This window comes from Symphalangus syndactylus, chromosome 4, assembly GCF_028878055.3.
Source record: "Symphalangus syndactylus isolate Jambi chromosome 4, NHGRI_mSymSyn1-v2.1_pri, whole genome shotgun sequence".
NCBI classification, from domain to species: domain Eukaryota; kingdom Metazoa; phylum Chordata; class Mammalia; order Primates; family Hylobatidae; genus Symphalangus; species Symphalangus syndactylus.
In genome coordinates, this window is record NC_072426.2 from 13,745,291 (window position 1) to 13,765,048 (window position 19,758).

Below are 19,758 nucleotides of genomic sequence, written 5' to 3' on the forward strand. Positions count from 1 at the left end.
CCAGAATTTATTAGATTATACTTCATAAATGAAACACACACATTAACAACTCAAAGAAAGATGCCTTCTTATCTTTCCCTTTTACTGAGTTCAAGGCATAAAATGATCGTTATTACAAGTTTAAAATATGTTCAGATTTTTGCATGTATAACCAATGCAATTATTAGTGTTACAAACCAAGAAAAAAACTAACAGGTATTTTCTTTCAGGATGCGGCCAACTCAGAAAGCTATATTATATTCTAATAACTACAAGTGTTATACCATTATGGTCAAAATAAACACCTCAGCAAGTTGTCAAAATTTTTTTAAAAAATGGGATAAGCTAACAAAAATATTCAAGTAGTCAAATGGAAAGACATCATTTCTTAAGCTGACATCACCTAGTTTTATACAAAAAGAAACTAACGTATTTAAAATCAAAGCTTTCAAATTTTTTGTGTTCCAATATTTAATCACCAGAAATTCCATAATTAACTCCACTTCACTCATCCATCCCAAAATAATAATAATTAAGGAAGCCAAATGACCATCCTTTTCCTTTTCTTCATTTTACCAAAATAATTTTACAGCTGAAAGGAATTTTACAACATACAGCAAATTATCACCTGGTCTCCTAAAAAAGGCTGAAAATCAGAGGTCAAAGGACTTGAATGAAATCTACCACTCCAGTAAAAAAGCCAAAATTAGATTTGTCTCTCCTGAAACACAGTCCTGTTTTTCTTGGCAATCCAGGAGTTAATACTTCCTAAAAGGTTAGTAGGCCTAAAGACCATTTAAACTATACTTCAAAATGAGCTTTGTTTATCAACTGCCAGATACAAATCCGGCCATTAGAGTTTGCAAAGGATCACTGATGTCCCTGTTTGGCCATGTACTTTCATCCAGTCAGTTTCAACTGTCTTTGCTGTTGCAGTTGTGGTTATTTGTTTTATCTTAGAAATTCACAGAACATGTATCTATTTTCAGTGTACAATAAGGTCAACAGTTTAATAAATCTCATTTATCATGTAAAACAATTAGTTTTTACCTAAGAGGTTCACAGATTTTGAAAAATTGTCCCAGGTAATTTATTTCTAAGAAGGAAATATTATCTCTTATGATTACTTCTTGCCTGATATGATTTGAATCTGTCAGAACTTTCTGGATTCTGCGAAATTAGTTCGTTTTTTTTTTCCCCCCGACTCTTTTTTAAATACAAGAAGTACTAGTAGAAAGAGAACTTCCACTTAAATAATCTGGGTTACCTTCGAAAATTCTCCTAGTCTGTTTTTACAACTCTCTTCAAAACCTGTGTTATGGAAATGGAGGAGACTGTTTTTCACTTTTAAGCATATTTACATCTGAATCATTTTAGTCACAGGAGATACTTCCTTCTCTGAAAAGAAATCTGATGTTTTCTCTTGGTAACTAATTCCATCATTTAGTTGGCTCCATGGCCAATCAAATTTGTATCTTCTCATAATGCTGGTTAAACTGCTTTACTCTGATGAGAATCTTTATTTCCGGAGAGGTCAGAGTCATTTAGAAGGCTGGTGCTGTGATCTAATAGCATTCAGCTCTTCCTTGGTAAGGATATTTAATTATCACCCAAATCTAGTTTACCTCTGCTGAGCAGAGGCACAGAGGATACCCTGGAATAAAGATAGATCCAGTAGGAAGTTCTTTTACCAATATGCTCATTCTTTAATAAACATCTATTGATCATCTTAACAGGGATATTGACATAATACGGATATTGACATACCATTTGGATAAAAAGTTAGAAAAATAAGAAAATATATTCAATCTGCTTATCATACATAAAGATAATTTAGAAAGAGTCACAACAACAACAAGAACATCAACAGAAACATGTCCTTGGCATGTGCATGGGAGAGGAAAACAGTAGATGGGAGGCAGAACTATGATAAGGGTGCTTCTTCTTGAATCACATGAGTGCAATACTTATTCAAAAAATACCACAAACGGAATTAAAAATAAAGTCAATAGGCTTTTTTTTTTTTTTTTTTTTTTGAGACAGGGCCTCTTTCAGGCTGGAATGCAGTGGTGATATCTCGGCTCACTGCAACCTCTGCCTCGTGGGCTCAAGCAATCCTCTTGCCTCAGCCTTCCGAGTAGCTGGGACCACAGGCATGCACCACTAGGCCTGGTTAATTTTTTTGTATTTTTTCTTTTTTTTTTTTTTTTTGTAGAGACAGGGTTTCACTATGTAGCCCAGGCTGGTCTTGAACTCCTGAACTCAAGTGATCCACCTGCCTTGGAGTCCCAAAGTGCTGGGATTACAGGTGTTAGTCACCGTACCCAGATGATATGCTCTTTTTAAGATTGCGTGTGGCTGTAAAAGAGGTACACAGGAGGTGTTATTGAAGCACAGAAGAAGAACGTTTCTACTAGAAGAAATTTGAAAGGACTCTACAGAAGAAGTAGTATTTTAGCTAAGTTTTGAAAATGTGTAGGCATTTGTCAGAAGTCCCTGAAGAAAAGCATTGTAGGAAAAAAAAAAAAAGCTGAGCATTAATTGAATGTTTTACAATTATCTTGTAGCTACATTCCTCATCTCTCTTTCTTATTCCAAAAGGTTGGTATTATGTCACCATCAGACACGAGCTCAGTCTTGTTGCCAGGGATCTTACTCACAAAGTTCTAAATTTACCATTCTGTATTCCTGTACCTGCTTAGCCTTGCCAGAAGACTTCTTGGTTCTGTATAATGTGTTTAATAACCATTTTTCCTCTAGAAATTCCTCCATATCTCTAAACAGAACTCTTCATAATACAACTTAGACCTCATTCTTTTTTTAATTAAAATTTTTTTTTTTTTTTTAATTTTTGTAGAGACAGAGTTTCACTATATTGCCCAAGCTAGTCTCAAAATCCTGGGCTCAAGCAATCCTCCTGCCTTGGCTTCCCAAAGTGCTGAGATTACAGGCATGAGCCACCGCACCTAGCCAGGCCTAATTCTTGTTTTTGATTTAAAAGTCATACTTATTTCTCAAATCTTACAAAACTTCATAATTTTTGCAGTCTTAAACTATCTTTACCTTACTTTCTTCTATTCATCTTTGTAATCATCTTCTGAATCATCTTTTGATTTTATACATCTCTCAAACTTCTAGTTCACTAGCAGAATTAAAATGAAGATTTAATAGTTCAAATCCACATATTCTGAAAACTCCGAGGATTAAAAAGCTTTACAAATACAAGAGTATTAATTTATCCTAGGATCAGCTTTTCCTCCATTATTCATTTAATCACAGCATATGCTGTATTTTTAGAAGTTCATATTTTCTCCCCAAGTTGGATTCAATTGTCATTTTTTTAATCAATTCTGCAATTTGTCAGTTATTTTCCATTCCTGTCCTATCATCAGAGGGGTTACGATTCCTTTCTTATTTGGAATCACCTGTACATGAATATACACATGTTCAAAATTCCTCTTTCTATGAAAACAAAACAAATGCTAACACAAACAAAACATCAGTCAGTCACACCACTACAGCAAGACACACTTCCTGTTTAGGTCTGCATCTGCCCCCTAACCAGGGACTTCTTACTTCTACCTCCCATTTTTAATTACCTTTCCCTTAAATCTTTCTGGCAAGAATTACCCAGACAACCAGCCCTATAGCAGAAGGAGCAAATTAAGGCAGCCAGGCTGAGATAGCAAACTTGTCTGTCCAGTAAAGCCCGCTTTAGAATGACTCCCAGCCTCCCTCTCTCCACCAGTAACTGTCTTACTTCTCCCCATCAGTTAGTCTCTGAGCTTGTGCTTTGTCTACCTAAATTGTCTCCATTTTACCAATGAGGAAACTGAGGCTTCTAGAAGAAAGAACTTTGACTGACTTTACAAAAGTTGAACTTCCAACTGGCAGGCAGCCCATTCAATAGATGTCTTGTCCTTGCTCACAGTGCTGTGACAGTAAAAGAAATCTTTGAAAGTAATGTCTCAGCCCACTATAGGTCCTGGTGTCTATCTCCACCCTCAGGTGCCAGAGTTTGCCGAGGATGAACCAAAGAGCTGTCCAATGCGTGCATACCATCTTAACATGTATGTGCCATTAATACCATCATTTTTAATAATAAAAAACTAATGCATATAAGATGGTTTCTCTACTTCAACACTATTAACATTTTACGCCAGAAAATCCTTTGTTGTGGGGGTCTGTCCTGTGCAACGCAGGATATTTAGCAGCATCTCTGACCACTATCAATTAGAATGCCAGTAGTATTTACTTTTGTTCTAACAACGAAAATGTCTCCAGACATTGCCAAATGTCCCCCCGAAGAGCAAAATCAACCCCAGTGAAAAACAACTGGCATATACTAAAAGAAAATACATTACAAAAAAGCAGGTAACATTTAATGAGGCAACTCTCTGCCTTACAAAAGGTTTGTTTACCCATGGTTTCTTCAAGTGGGCTTTTTCAATTAAATAACTCTGTAGTTTTTAGTAAGATACAATACCTACAAGCCTCAGTATCTTCACTTTTAAACTGCTCTAAATCCCTCTTCCATTTCAGAGCTAGGGGGAAGAGACTGGTTATACTTTAGAAGTTTAAAGTAAGAATAGGGGTTATCTATAGTGAGGGGGCAGAGTCGGAAGGTTCATGGCAAATGGGAGAAAAAGCTGGGAGGGAAAATTTCACTGTATAACTTTTTATATTTTTAAATTTTTGAATCATGTGACTATATTATTCAAAAAATTAAATTCTAAAAAGCTAATCTAAAAATCAACCCTAAGTGTTGTACTCCTCACACTGAACTTTCTCTAAAAAACAGTCAAACTTTTAAGGGAAAGTCACAATATGATTCTAGAGAAGAAATGAAGGAAAACCTTTGGAGTGGCTAGACCAGGAGGCCAATGAAAATGACAAAACCATAGTGATTTGTATAGACCTAGTTGTTTAAATCCAAGCTAAAAAAAAATACATGATCTATGCCGGTTTAGCACCAGCACCACTTACCTTTCAGAACAGCAGGTTTAATGGCCATTCTGCCAACCAGGCATTCTTTCAGCATGGATTCATAATTGACCCAACGATGAACCTGGTATGTACAACAAATGATGGAAAAGCAACATGACTAACTCCACAGGATGCTCTCATTTTAGTATGAGCAAAACTAAACTTTCTGAAACCACTCTCAACACACACCTAAAAACTAAGAAGCATATTCAATTAGTCTACCAGGGTGTGACAGAAAGGCTGCACAGATATGGAGTGTTTAGAATAGTATTCTCAAAGTGTTGAGACCTTTGGAAGTTCCTGACACCCTTTCAGGTCTCCATGAGATCTCAATCTGTTTCATGATAATACTAATAAAAAGTTACTCGCTTTTTTTTCAGTTTTGACATTTGCTCTGATGCTATAAAAACAATGGTGGGTAAAACTGCTAGTATCTCGCATTAATCAAGGCAGTGGGTCCAAACGGTACTAGTAATTATTATCTTCTTCACCACCATGGACAGGGGAGGGAGCATGAGGAAGATTATTTAAGAATACTTAAGAATATCCTTCATGAAGTAGAAAAATTATTAATTAAATTTTGACCCTTGGGTACATATTTTTATTATATTTTGTGTGACAAAGTGGGAAATTCTCAAAAAGATTAGTGCTACAAAGTATGAGTTTCCCTGTGAAGAGACACTTAGACGATTGTTTGATTTGCAAATGGAACTGGGCTTTTTTCATGAAAGGCCATTTGACACATGTTTACCTACATAACAAACCTGGACATCCTGCACATATACCTCAGAACTTAAAATAAATTAAAAAAAGAAGAAGACATACACGCAGTCAACCAGCAGTGAAAAAAGCTCAATATTACCAATCACTCGAGAAATGCAAATCAAAACCACAATGAGATACCATCTCATGGCAGTTAGAATGGCTATTAATAAAAAGTCAAAAAATAACAGATGTTGGCGAGGTTGCAGAGAAAAGGGGACGTTTACACACTGTTGGTGAGACGGTAAATTAGTTCAACCACTGTGGAAAGCGATATGGTGATTCCTCAAAGAGCTAAAAACAGAACTACCATTTGACCCAGCAATCCCATTTCTGAGTATATATCCAGAGGAATATAAATCATTCTACCATAAAGACACATGTACACGACTGTTCACTACAACACTATTCACAATAGCAAAGACATGGAATCAACCTAAATGCCCATAAATGACAGACTGAATAAAGAAAATGTGGTAGATATGCACCATGGAATACTAGGCAGCCATAAAAAAGAACAAGATTATCTCTTTTGCAGGAACATGGATGGAGCTGGAGGCCATTATCCTTAGTAAACTAACGCAGAAACAGAAAACCAAATACTACATGTTCTCACTTATAATTGGGAGCTAAATGATGAGAACTCCTGAAAACAGATGCAAGCCTGGTTCAACATACACAAATCAATAAACGGAATCCAGCATATAAACAGAACCAAAGACAAAAACCACGATTATCTCAATAGATGCAGAAAAGGCCTTTGACAAAATTCAACAACCTTCATACTAAAAACTCTCAACAAATTAGGTATTGATGGGACGTATCTCAAAATAATAAGAGCTATCTATAACAGACCCACAGCCAATATCATACTGAACGGGCAAACTGGAAGCATTCCCTTTGAAAACTGGCACAAGACAGGGATGCCCTCTCTCACCACTCCTATTCAACATAGTGTTGGAAATTCTGGCCAGGGCAATCAGGTAGAAGGAAATAAAGGGTATTCAATTAGGAAAAGAGGAAGTCCGACAAATACACTCTCCCAAGACTAAACCAGGAAGAAGTTGAATCTCTGAATAGACCAATAACAGGCTCCGAAATTGTGGCAATAATCAATAGTTTACCAACCAAAAAGAGTCCAGGACCTGATGGATTCACAGCCAAATTCTACCAAAGGTACAAGGAGGAACTGGTACCATTCCTTCTGAAACGATTCCAATCGACAGAAAAAGAGGGAATCCTCTCTAACACATTTTATGAGGCCAGCATCGTCCTGATACCAAAGCCTGGCAGAGACATAACCAAAAAAGAGAATTTCAGACCAATATCTTTGATGAACATTGATGCAAAAATCCTCAATAAAATACTGGCAAACCAAATCCAGCAGCACATCAAAAAGCTTATCCACCATGATCAAGTGGGCTTCATCCCTGGGATGCAAAGCTGGTTCAACATACGCAAATCAATAAATGTAATCCAGCATACAAACAGAACCAAAGACAAAAACCACATGATTATCTCAACAGATGCAGAAAAGGCCTTTGACAAAATTCAACAACGCTTCATGCTAAAAACTCTCAATAAATTAGGTATTGATGGGATGTATCTCAAAATAATAAGAGCTATCTATGACAAACCCACAGCCAATATCATACTGAATGGGCAAAAACTGGAAGCATTCCCTTTGAAAACTGGCACAAGACAGGGATGCCCTCTCTCACCACTCCTATTCAACATAGTGTTGGAAGTTCTGGCCAGGGCAATCAGGCAGGAGAAGGAAATAAAGGGTATTCAATTAGGAAAAGAGGAAGTCAAATTGTCCCTGTTTGCAGATGACATGATTGTATATCTAGAAAACCCCATTGTCTCAGCCCAAAATCTCCTTAAGCTGATAAGCAACTTCAGCAAAGTCTCAGGATACAAAATCAATGTACAAAAATCACAAGCATTCTTGTACACCAATCACAGACAAACAGAGAGCCAAATCATGAGTGAACTCCCATTCACAATTGCTTCAAAGAGAATAAAATACCTAGGAATCCAACTTAAAGGGATGTGAAAGCCCTCCTCAAAGAGAACTACAAACCAGTGCTCAATGAAATACAAGAGGATACAAACAAATGGAAGAACATTCCACGCTCATGGGTTGGAAGAATCAATATCATGAAAATGGTGATACTGCCCAAGGTAATTTATAGATTCAATGCCTTCCCCATCAAACTACCAATGACTTTCTTAACAGAATTGGAAAAAACTACTTTAAAGTTCATATACAACCAAAAAAGAGCCCGCATTGCCAAGTCAATCCTAAGCCAAAAGAACAAAGCTGGAGGCATCACGCTACCTGACTTCAAACTATACTACAAGGCTACAGTAACCAAAACAGCATGGTACTGGTACCACAACAGAGACATAGATCAATGGAACAGAACAGAGCCCTCAGAAATAATGCTGCATATCTACAACTATTTGATCTTTGACAAACCTGACAAAAACAAGAAATGGGGAAAGGATTCCCTATTTAATAAATGGTGCTGGGAAAACTGGCTAGCCATATGTAGAAAGCTGAAACTGGATCCCTTCCTTAAACCTTATACAAAAATTAATTTAAGATGGATTAAAGACTTACATGTTAGACCTAAAACCATAAAAACTCTAGAAGAAAACCTAGGCAATACCATTCAGGACATAGGTGTGGGGAAGGACTTCATGTCTAAAACATGAAAAGCAATGGCAACAAAAGCCAAAATTGACAAATGGGATCTAATTAAACTAAAGAGCTTCTGCACAGCAAAAGAAACTACCATCAGAGTGAACAGGCAACCTACAGAATGGGAGAAAAATTTTGTAACCTACTCAGCTGACAAAGGGCTAATATCCAGAATCTACAATGAACTTAAACAAATTTACAAGAAAAAAACAAACAACCCCATCAAAAAGTGGGTGAAGGACATGAACAGACACTTCTCAAAAGAAGACATTTATGCAGCCAAAAAACACACGAAAAAATGCTCATCATCACTGACCATCGGAGAAATGCAAATCAAAACCACAGTGAGATACCATCTCACACCAGTTAGAATGGCCATCATTAAAAAGTCAGGAAACAACAGGTGCTGGAGAGGATGTGGAGAAATAGAACACTTTTACACTGTTGGTGGGACTGTAAACTAGTTCAACCATTGTGGAAGTCAGTGTGGCGATTCCTCAGGGATCTAGAACTAGAAATACCATTTGACCCAGCCATCCCATTACTGGGTATATACCCAAAGGACTATAAATCATGCTGCTATAAAGACACATGCACACGTATGTTTACTGCCGCACTATTCACAACAGCAAAGACTTGGAACGAACCCAAATGTCCAACAACGGTAGACTGGATTAAGAACATGTGGCACATATACACCATGGAATACTATGCAGCCATAAAAATGATGAGTTCATGTCCTTTGTAGGGACATGGATGAAACTGGAAAACATCATTCTCAGTAAACTATTGCAAGGACAAAAAACCAAACACCGCATGTTCTCACTCATAGGTGGGAACTGAACAATGAGAACTCATGGACATAGGAAGGGGAACATCATACTCTGGGGACTGTTGTGGGGTGGGTGGAGTGGGGAGGGCAGCATTAGGAGATATACCTAATGCTAAATGATGAGTTAATGGGTACAGCAAACCAACATGGCACATGGACACATATGTAACAAACCTGCACATTGTGCACATGTACCCTAAAACCTAAAGTATAATAATAAAATTTAAAAAAAAAGGAAAAGAGGAAGTCAAATTGTCCCTGTTTGCAGATGACATGATTGTATATCTAGAAAACCCTATTGTCTCAGCCCAAAATCTCCTTAAGCTGATAAGCAACTTCAACAAAGTCTCAGGATACAAAATCAATGTGCAAAAATCACAAGCATTCCTATACACCAATAACAGATAAACAGAGAGCCAAATCATGAGTGAACTCCCATTCACAATTGCTTCAAAGAGAATAAAATACCTAGGAATGCAACTTACAAGGGATGTGAAGGACCTCTTCAAGGAGAACAACCAACCACCGCTCAACAAAATAAAAGAGGATACAAACAAATGGAAGAACAGTCCATGCTCATGGGTAGGAAGAATCAATATTGTCAAAATGGCCATACTGCCCGAGGTAATTTATAGATTCAATGCCTTCCCCATGAAGGTACCAATGACTTTCTTCACAGAATTGGAATAAATGACTTTAAAGTTCATATGGAACCAAAAAGGAGCCCACATTGCCAAGTCAATCCTAAGCCAAAAGAACAAAGCTGGAGGCATCACGCTACCTGACTTCAAACTATACTACAAGGCTATAGTAACCAAAACAGCATGGTACTGGTACCAAAACAGAGATATAGACCAATGGAACAGAACAGAGCCCTTAGAACTAATGCCACGTATCTACAACTATCTGATCTTTGACAAACCTGACAAAAACAAGAAATGGAGAAAGGATTCCCTATTTAATCAATGGTGCTGGGAAAACTGGCTAGCTATATATAGAAAGCTGAAACTGGATCCCTTCCTTACACCTTATACCAATATTAATTCAAGATGGATTAAAGACTTAAATGTTAGACCTAAAACCATAAAAATCCTAGAAGAAAACCTAGGCAATACCATTCAGGACATAGGCATGGGCAAGGACTTCATGTCTAAAACACCAAAAGCAATGGCAACAAAAGCCAAAATTGACAAATGGGATCTAATTAAACTAAAGAGCTTCTGCACAGCAAAAGAAACTACCATTAGAGTGAACAGGCAACCTACAGAATGGGAGAAAATTTTTGCAATCTACTCATCTGACAAAGGGCTAATATCCAGAATCTACAACGAACTCAAACAAATTTACAAGAGAAAAACAAACAACCCCATCAAAAAGTGGCCTAAGGATATGAACAGACACTTCTCAAAAGAAGACATTTATGCAGCCAACAGACACATGAAAAAATGCTCATCATCACTGGCCATCAGAGAAATGCAAATCAAAACCACAGTGAGATACCATCTCCCACTACTGAGAATGGTGATCATTAAAAAGTCAGGAAACAACAGGTGCTGGAGAGGATGTGGAGAAATAGGAACACTTTTACACTGTTAGGGGGACTGTAAAGTAGTTCAACCATTGTGGAAGTCAGTGTGGCGATTCCTCAGGGATCTAGAACTAGAATTACTATTTTACCCAGCCATCCCGTTACTGGGTATATACCCAAAGGACTATAAATCATGCTGCTATAAAGACACATGCACTTGTATATTTATTGTGGCACTATTCACAATAGCAAAGACTTGGAACGAACGCAAATGTCCAACAATGATAGACTGGATTAAGAAAATGTGGCACATATACACAATGGAATACTATGCAGCCATAAAAAATGATGAGCTCATGTCCTTTGTAGGGATATGGATGAAGCTGGAAACCATCATTGTCAGCGAACTATCCCAAGGACAAAAAAACCAAACACCGCATGTTCTCACTCATAGGTGGGAATTGAACAATGAGAACACATGGAGACAGGAAGGGGAACATCACACACCGGGGCCTGTTGTGAGGTGGGGGGAAGTGGGAGGGATAGCATTAGGAGATATACCTAATGCTAAATGATGAGTTAATGGGTGCAGCACACCAGCATGGCACATGTATACATATGTAACAAACCTGCACGTTGTGCACATGTACCCTAGAACTTAAAGCATAATAAAAACAAAAGAGAGAAAATGGAACTCATACACTGTTGCTGGGAATGTAAATTAGTACAACCATTATGGAAAACAGTATGGAGATTTCTCAAAAAACTAAAATATTAATAGAACTACCATAGCAATCCCACTATTGGGTATCTATCGAAAGTAAGATAAATCATTACATCAAAGAGATACCTGTATTTGCATGTTTATTGTAGCACCATTCACAATAGCAAAAATATGGAATCCACCTAAGTGTCCACAAAGAAGGAATGGATAAATAAAATGTGTTATAATATATGCCTACAATGGAATACTATTTCACCATAAAAAAGAATGAAATTATGTCAGTAGCAGCAACATGGAAGGAACTGGAGACCATTACATTAAGTGAAATACACAGACACAGAAAGACAAATACTGCATGTTTTCACTCATAGGAGCTACAAAATTTGATCTCATTGACACAGAGAATAGAATGATAGACATCAGAGGCAGGGAAGGGTGCAAAGCAAGAGGAATGTTGGGAATATTTACCCTGATATACTCTTAGGACCTCACATGCCAGGCTAACGAGTGTAAATTTACTTCCCTGTCAGTGGTGAGCCACTGAGAGTTGCAGAGGAAGGTGCTAAGATGATTGTCTTTAAGAAATCTAATCTAGCTGTCATGTTACCTAAATTGGTACTGAAGGTAAAGATATCAAGAGAGTATTAAAATAATATGGCTACAGAGGGTGAACTAAGGTAGTGCGAAGGGAGAAAAAGACAGATCATAGGATTTGGCCAGTGATTGGATACTGGGGCACAAGGAGAGATGAAAAAGATTACTCAGGGACTTCAAGTCCCTATTACAAGAAACAGGAAATAGAAGGAAGAAGAAGGAAAAAGAGGAAAGAAAATGACTTGATATTATTTGAGGGCATAATGAGTTGAAGTATAGGGCATCAAATTGCCTATCAGGTATTTGGAAATGCGAGGTAAGAGGTCAGTGGTGGGATAAAAACAGAAATAGGACAATAAGGAAATTATTATTTGTGCAGCTAAAATACTGGGCACAAGTAAATTATCATATTGAAAAACGCAAGCATCACTGTAGTTTCTAGTTTACTTCTGTGGTGAGCAAGTCATAAATAATTAAACATCACTGGTCTTATTAAAGCCAAGAAGAATGCAATCTAATTGTTCTGAATCTAGCAATCTGCTAAATATTGTTTTAAATACTAGAAAACTTAACAATATAGCACTTCTTGTGAATTCTCCAAAACAAGCTTTCCTTAAATAAGGTCTATATAACCTCATAACACTCGAGAACAGAAATAAGACTAGACTTTATTGGAAATTCTTCTTGTGGCACAGTACATTCAACATTAGGAGGTTACAAGGCAGATTCAAGAGAAAAGTATAGCAGGTAAGTTTCTAGGCAAATGTTCCTAAACCTTTCTATTTGGCTTGCATTGCTAGATAACAAATACCAGGCCAGGCACAGTGGCTCACACCTATAATCCCAGCACTTTGGGCGGCTGAGGCAGGCAGAGTACTTGAGGCCAAGAGTTCAAGACCAGCCTGGTCAACATGGCGAAACCCCAACTCTACTAAAAATACAAAAATTAGCCAGGTGAGATGGCACACTCCTGTAATCTCAGCTACTCGGGAGGCTAAGGCACGAGAACTGCTTGAACCTGGGAGGCGCAGGCTGCAGAGATCCCAGATCACACCACCGCACTCCAGCCTGGAGGACAGAGCAAGACTCTGTCTCATAGATACACAGATAGATAGCAGGCAGGCAGACAGACAGAAAGCAAATACCAAATGACAATGGCAACTTGCCTTAAAACAGCAATAAAAACCTTCCAAAGAGAATGCTGTTGAGACCAAGACTAAACATGACTCTTCTCCAACCCAGGAAGAACATTAACAGCAAATGAGATCCTGCCATTTAAGCAAATGCACCTAAGTGCTCTCAAACACAATGGGCCCTTGAACAACACAGGTTTGAACTGCAACCGAGTCCATTTATATATGGGTTTTCTTCTACCTTTGACACTTCAAGACAGAAAGACCAACCCTCCCTATTTCTCCTCCTCCTCCTCAGCCTACTCAAGATGAAGATGAGGATGAGGACCTTCATGATGATCCACTTCCACTTAAGGAATAGTAAATGTATTTTCTCTTCCTTATGATTTTCTTAATAGCATTTTCTTTTCTTTAGCTTACTTTATTGTAATAATACAGTATATAATGCATATAACATACATATATATATGTTAATTGACTGTTTATGTTATAAGTAAGGCTCCTGGTCAACAGTAGGCTGTTAGTAGTTAAGTTTTTGGGAAGTCAAAAGTTATACATGAATTTTCTACTGCGTGGGAGAGTGAGGGTGTTGGCACCCCTAATCCCTGTATTGTTCAAAGGTCAACTATATAAAACAAATTCTATTTCTGGCAACATGGTCAAAAAACAAATCCTAAAATGGATAAGAAAATAGGAAGAACAGAAATCAAATTATATTTGATCAAAAAAACAGCTATAATATAACCCAACCTGATTCAGGTATCTCGAATGATAAAAATCCAATATTACAACATGGTTAATCATCATTAAAATATAAAATAAAGCATATATGAGACAAATGCAAATTTCTCTTTCTAAAGACGGTTGTCTCAGAATAACAGTTCAGCAAACTGATAGTAATCAACATTCTGTATAACTTTAAAATAGTTTAAGAGCTAATGCTAGTTTTTAGTAAATATCAGGGGAAAAGTGACTAATTTAAATATCTTTGAGATAACCTATACAGAATCTCTGCCATCATGCTAGGAAAAATAAGTTTCTATTCATTAATCACTGTCGGCTAACTTTCTACATGACATGCAAATTCAGTATATAGCAGTAGGCTGAATATATAGCAATCCCTAGGTGACAAAGGACTAAGAGAAAAGAAGCTAAGTTACTTGTTTAAAGTGATTCAGCAAGTTAGCAGTGGATCCCAATGTTCCTTTTTCCAATTGTCACTACTCCCTTAAGCCAATCATTACCAAAACTAATCAAGACTGAATAAACACTTACCAACAACAACAAAGGAGGCAGCAAACACTTAAGAGAAGACCCCTAGACACAGATCTGAAACATCTCTAAAATTTTAATAACTCAAAGGGCAAATTAAATGAACAGCTGCTACTTGTGAGCATCTTCCCACACTTCAAAATTCAAGCCAATGCATCTGGAATTTATGCAACTATTTTCTTTCTTTCTACAAATGTCACACTGACAAAACTAAGAGTACTCTTCACTGGAATAATTTGGTTACTTTCAGCACATCTTACCTGATCAAAAAGTTCAGTACCATCTGATCCTGCTGCTCTCATTAGTTCATCTTCTCCACCAGGATGATACTCCATATAAGGGCTGACATTATAAACGAAACCTGTATCAAGGCAAGCAGAAATAATATCCTAAATGAACTTCTCAAAAATTGTAAAACTTATAAGTTTCAATAAATCTTTCCAAATATGTTCCATTTAATTAATCACTGTTATTTCAAAGTATCAAGAACTAACTGTAAAGGATCTGAGATTTCATCATACTTGCAAGCAAACAACTTAACCTGCCACTTTCATGGATCCTGGCAGATGACAAGAGACTCCTAGGTCAGAGACAAAGAAGAGTTTAGCACTCACATCAATAGCAGTAGTCAGAATATAAACATTTGTGTCAGTTCACTGAACCCTAATTCACAAGAGTGCTATGTGAAGAGGGCCAGGTAATGCCTGCACACTTAATGTGCTGCATTACAGAAGAGGAACTCTGAGCTCAAGAAACTTGAATCTTTCATAAGCATGCCTGCCCTTGTTCCTGAGGGAGATATTTATTACACAGAAGAGTAAGCAAAGCTGTCCTTTGTTCTAGAGGGAGACACTAACATTCAAGGTTATTCACAACGCAAATATCCTTTAAAAGACTGTACAAAAAGACAGTGCCTCTGCTCACAAGACATGCAGAAATGCAAAAGAAAATTGCCTCCCAACACAAAGAAATGAAATACTGTGTATATAATTTTTGAAAGTACACACACGCACACAGAGAGAGAGAGGGAGGAAGAGAGAGAGAGAAAGTGACTACTACACAGTCATAACATTTCCATATTGCCCTGGTAGAAGAATCTGATGAGAAAAGAATCAAGCTCTAATCCACGTCTGATCATCTCAGCAAAGGTTAAGCAATGGTGACCACTGAGGCACGCTCTGTGAAAAGGAAGCCCAACTCTTCTCAAAGATTACTATTCAGAATTTAATCATTTTGTCTTCTCCAAATATTTCTTTCATCTGTTCAACTGTTATTTATTTTTATCTTTTAAGAAAGAGGAATAGGGAACAACAAAGACAAAATATCTCAATGCATAGGTCTCCCAAGGAAGTAAGTTGCTTTTTCATTCTTGAAAACTAGATAGATACCAGACAAATCTAGCCCTAAAGTCATCACGAAAGTGCAATAACAACGACTTTTTTTTTTTTTTAAATATCCAGGACTATTTCCTCTTTATATGATGACTTCCATGAATTTAAATAACCTCAGATAACTTAAAATGTTCATCCTGTATAATAATTTTGGAAGGAAAGAAGAGGTTGGATTTCAGACCCAAGAAAAGTACTGCAGTTTTTTGACCAGCTATATTTTACAAAATAACCAACCAGCCCAGATTTCTTTATAAAGTCTCTTAAAGGTAAGCACAAAAGAAAGTAAATTCACAGAATTTCTTTCAGCAGCATTCCAAATAAGTCTGAACAAAACTAGTTAAGTTCCCTCTTTTTTCCTTCCCCATATGCCTAGAGTCCCACAAGATTTAGAAGAATTTTTTCCCATTGTTTAATGCTCCAAAATCCAGAGACCAAAAACGTGAGTCAGAATTATTTCCAATAGGCTTTTCAAGACAGAGGATGCCAGAGGATGCTTCCCAAACAAGAGTTCCAAACCTTCTCTACAGTCAAGTCCTGACTGGAGTTCTACAGTTTCTCAAGAACAAGAAATCTACAACCCATGATCATTTGTGATGGAATTCCATGAGTTTCAGCAACCAGCTTTTCTGGTAGCTTAAACAGCTATCCATGATGAGCACATAAAGCCTAAAACATTCTATACATGTTCTCTGCTAACCTGCTAGCCCTTTACATTGACCCTTATACTGTCACAATCTTATCTTTCTTTCTGATAGGGGCTAGGATCACTCCGTGGACGTGAGGAGTATCCCATGCTTTCCGGATGAAAAAAACTAGGAATGTCTAACCCTTACTACAAGGAATTAACAATGTGAAATAGTGTCTCAGTCCAAGATGCATTAGATCAAAAAGCACTAGGCTGTGTTAGTAATTTGCTAATTATGAAACTTAAACCTAGCATCAAAACAGAACAGGTGCATTTCTTCTGATTCAGAGGCTCTTCTTTGCTCTTTCTTCCTTCTTTTTTTTTTCTAGTAATAAATTTAAGCTTTTATTGTGTATGTCTACATTTTTAAATGGTTTCTTAATGAATTCATTTTTTTTTATTATTATTATACTTTAGGTTTTAGGGTACACGTGCACAATGTGCAGGTTTGTTACATATGTATCCATGTGCCATGTTGGTTTGCTGCACCCATTAACTAGTCATTTAGCATTAGGTATATCTCCTAATGCTGTCCCTCCCCCCTCCGCCCATCCCACAACAGTCCCTGGAGTGTGATGTTCCCCTTCCTGTGCCCATGAGTTCTCATTGTTCAATTCCCACCTATGAGTGAGAACATGCGGTGTTTGGTTTTTTGTCCTTGCGATAGTTTACTGAGAATAATGTTTTCCAGTTTCATCCATGTCCCTACAAAGGACATGAACTCATCATTTTTTATGGCTGCATAGTATTCCATGGTGTATATGGGCCACATTTTCTTAATCCAGTCTATCGTTGTTGGACATCTGGGTTGGTTCCAACTCTCTGCTATTGTGAATAGTGCCGCAATAAACATACGTGTGCAGGTGTCTTTATAGCAGCATGATTTATAATCCTTTGGGTATATACCCAGTAATGGGATGGCTGGGTCAAATAGTATTTCTAGTTCTAGATCCCTGAGGAATAGCCACACTGACTTCCACAGTGGTTGAACTACTTTACAGTCCCACCAACAGTGTAAAAGTTGTTCCTATTTCTCCACATCCTCTCCAGCACCTGTTGTTTCCTGACTTTTTAATGATGGCCATTCTAACTGGTGTGAGATGGTATCTCACTGTGGTTTTGATTTGCATTTCTCTGATGGCCAGTGATGATGAGCATTTTTTCATGTGTTTTTTGGCTGCACAAATGTCTTCTTCTGAGAAGTGTCTGTAATTTATAGATTCAATGCCATCCCCATCAAGCTACCAATGACTTTCTTCACAGAATTGGAAAAAACTACTTTAAAGTTCATATGGAACCAAAAATGAGCCCGTATCGCCAAGTCAATCCTAAGCCAAAAGAACAAAGCTGGAGGCATCACGCTACCTGACTTCAAACTATACTACAAGGCTACAGTAACCAAAACAGCATGGTACTGGTACCACAACAGAGACATAGATCAATGGAACAGAACAGAGCCCTCAGAAATAATGCCACATATCTACAACTATCTGATCTTTGACAAACCTGACAAAAACAAGAAATGGGGAAAGGATTCCCTATTTAATAAATGGTGCTGGGATAACTGGCTAGCCATATGTAGAAAGCTGAAACTGGATCCCTTCCTTACACCTTATACAAAAATCAATTCAAGATGGATTAAAGATTTAAATGTTAGACCTAAAACCATTAAAATCCTAAAAGAAAACCTAGGCAATACCATTCAGGACATAGGCGTGGGCAAGGACTTCATGTCTAAAACACCAAAAGCAATGGCAACAAAAGCCAAAATTGACAAATGGGATCTCATTACACTAAAGAGCTTCTGCACAGCAAAAGAAACTACCATCAGAGTAAACAGGCAACCTACAGAATGGGAGAAAATTTTTGCAACCTACTCATCTGACAAAGGGCTAATATCCAGAATCTACAATGAACTCAAACAAATTTACAAGAAAAAAACAAACAACCCCATCAAAAAGTGGGCGAAGGACATGAACAGACACTTCCTTCCTTCTTATCTCCCTTTTTTCCTTTTCAAAAGTATTACTGAACAACTAAAAACTTGGACCTCTGGATGTGGCAGAGAAATACAAACACAAAAAAACAAACTTTATGCTTTTGCTTCATGCTTTATTATACAGGTGAACCTCAGAGATATTGCAGGTTTGGTTCCAGACCACTGCAGTAAAGTAAATAAAGCAAGTCACACTAATGTTTTGGTTTCCCAGTGCATATGAAGGTTATGTTTAGGTCAGGCTTGGTGGCTTATGCCTGTAATCCCAGTAGTTTGGGAGGCCCAGGCAGGAGGATTGCTTGATGCTAGGAGTCCAAGACCAGTCTGGGCAACATAGTGAGATCCTGTCTCTACAAAAAAAAACACTAAAAATTAGCTAAAACACTAAAAATTAGGCATGGTGGAGTGTGCCTGTAGTCCCCCTGCTACTCAGGAGGCTGAGGTGGGCGGATCGCTTGAACACAGAAGTTTGAGGCTGCAGCGAGCCATGATCATGCCACTGCACTCCAGCCAGAAAAAACAGTGAGTCCCTGTCTCTAAAATAAGTAACAGTTATGTTAACGCTATATTGTTGTCTATTCCAAGTGAAGGAAGTGTTCCTAGTTTTTTATTTGAAGTGAGAGATAAACAACATTTCCTTCACTTGGAACACTCAGAGCCCAATGTAGGGATATTAATGGTCCTAATTTCAATATTGTTGGGTCTCAGGGAATGGAGTGGCCCAAGAAGAAGGTGAGACAGGAATTGTCAGTCAGGGGAGCAGTGAGAACATATACATTTGTCCATTCGGTTTACCATCTCATATGGGCTCGGTTTGTGGCACTCCAAAACTATTACAATAGTAACATCAAGATCACTGATCACAGATCATCATAAGAGATACAACAATAATGAAAAAGTCTGCAAGAGCTATCAAAGTGTGACACAGAGACATGAAGTGAGCACATGCCCTTGGGAAAATGGTGCCAAAAAGTTGTTAGACACAGAGTTGCCACAAATCTTCAATTTGTAAAAAATCCATTACCTGCAAGGTACAATAAAGTGAAGCACAATAAAACAAGGTATGCCTGTACTCTATTTGTACTATATATGGCTTTTAGAAAGAAAATCTCTCATGTGTAAGGTTCTAGCCTTCTATGAGTTCCACCTGGTTTTTAGAAACTAAT

General features: G+C 37.6%; 1 protein-coding gene across 2 annotated transcripts in view; it reads right to left on the minus strand.

Annotated features, from left to right (window-relative positions):
• CYB5R4 (cytochrome b5 reductase 4) overlaps positions 1-19,758 on the minus strand; it is a 97,547-nt gene that overhangs the window by 49,319 nt on the left and 28,470 nt on the right. For both annotated transcript variants that reach the window (XM_055274123.2, XM_063637813.1), the window contains exons 3-4: positions 14,781-14,881; positions 4,966-5,047 (exon numbers count right to left, since the gene is read on the minus strand). In XM_055274123.2, the coding sequence (XP_055130098.1) occupies positions 4,966-5,047; positions 14,781-14,881 (183 nt within the window). The remainder of the gene's footprint in view (positions 1-4,965; positions 5,048-14,780; positions 14,882-19,758) is intronic.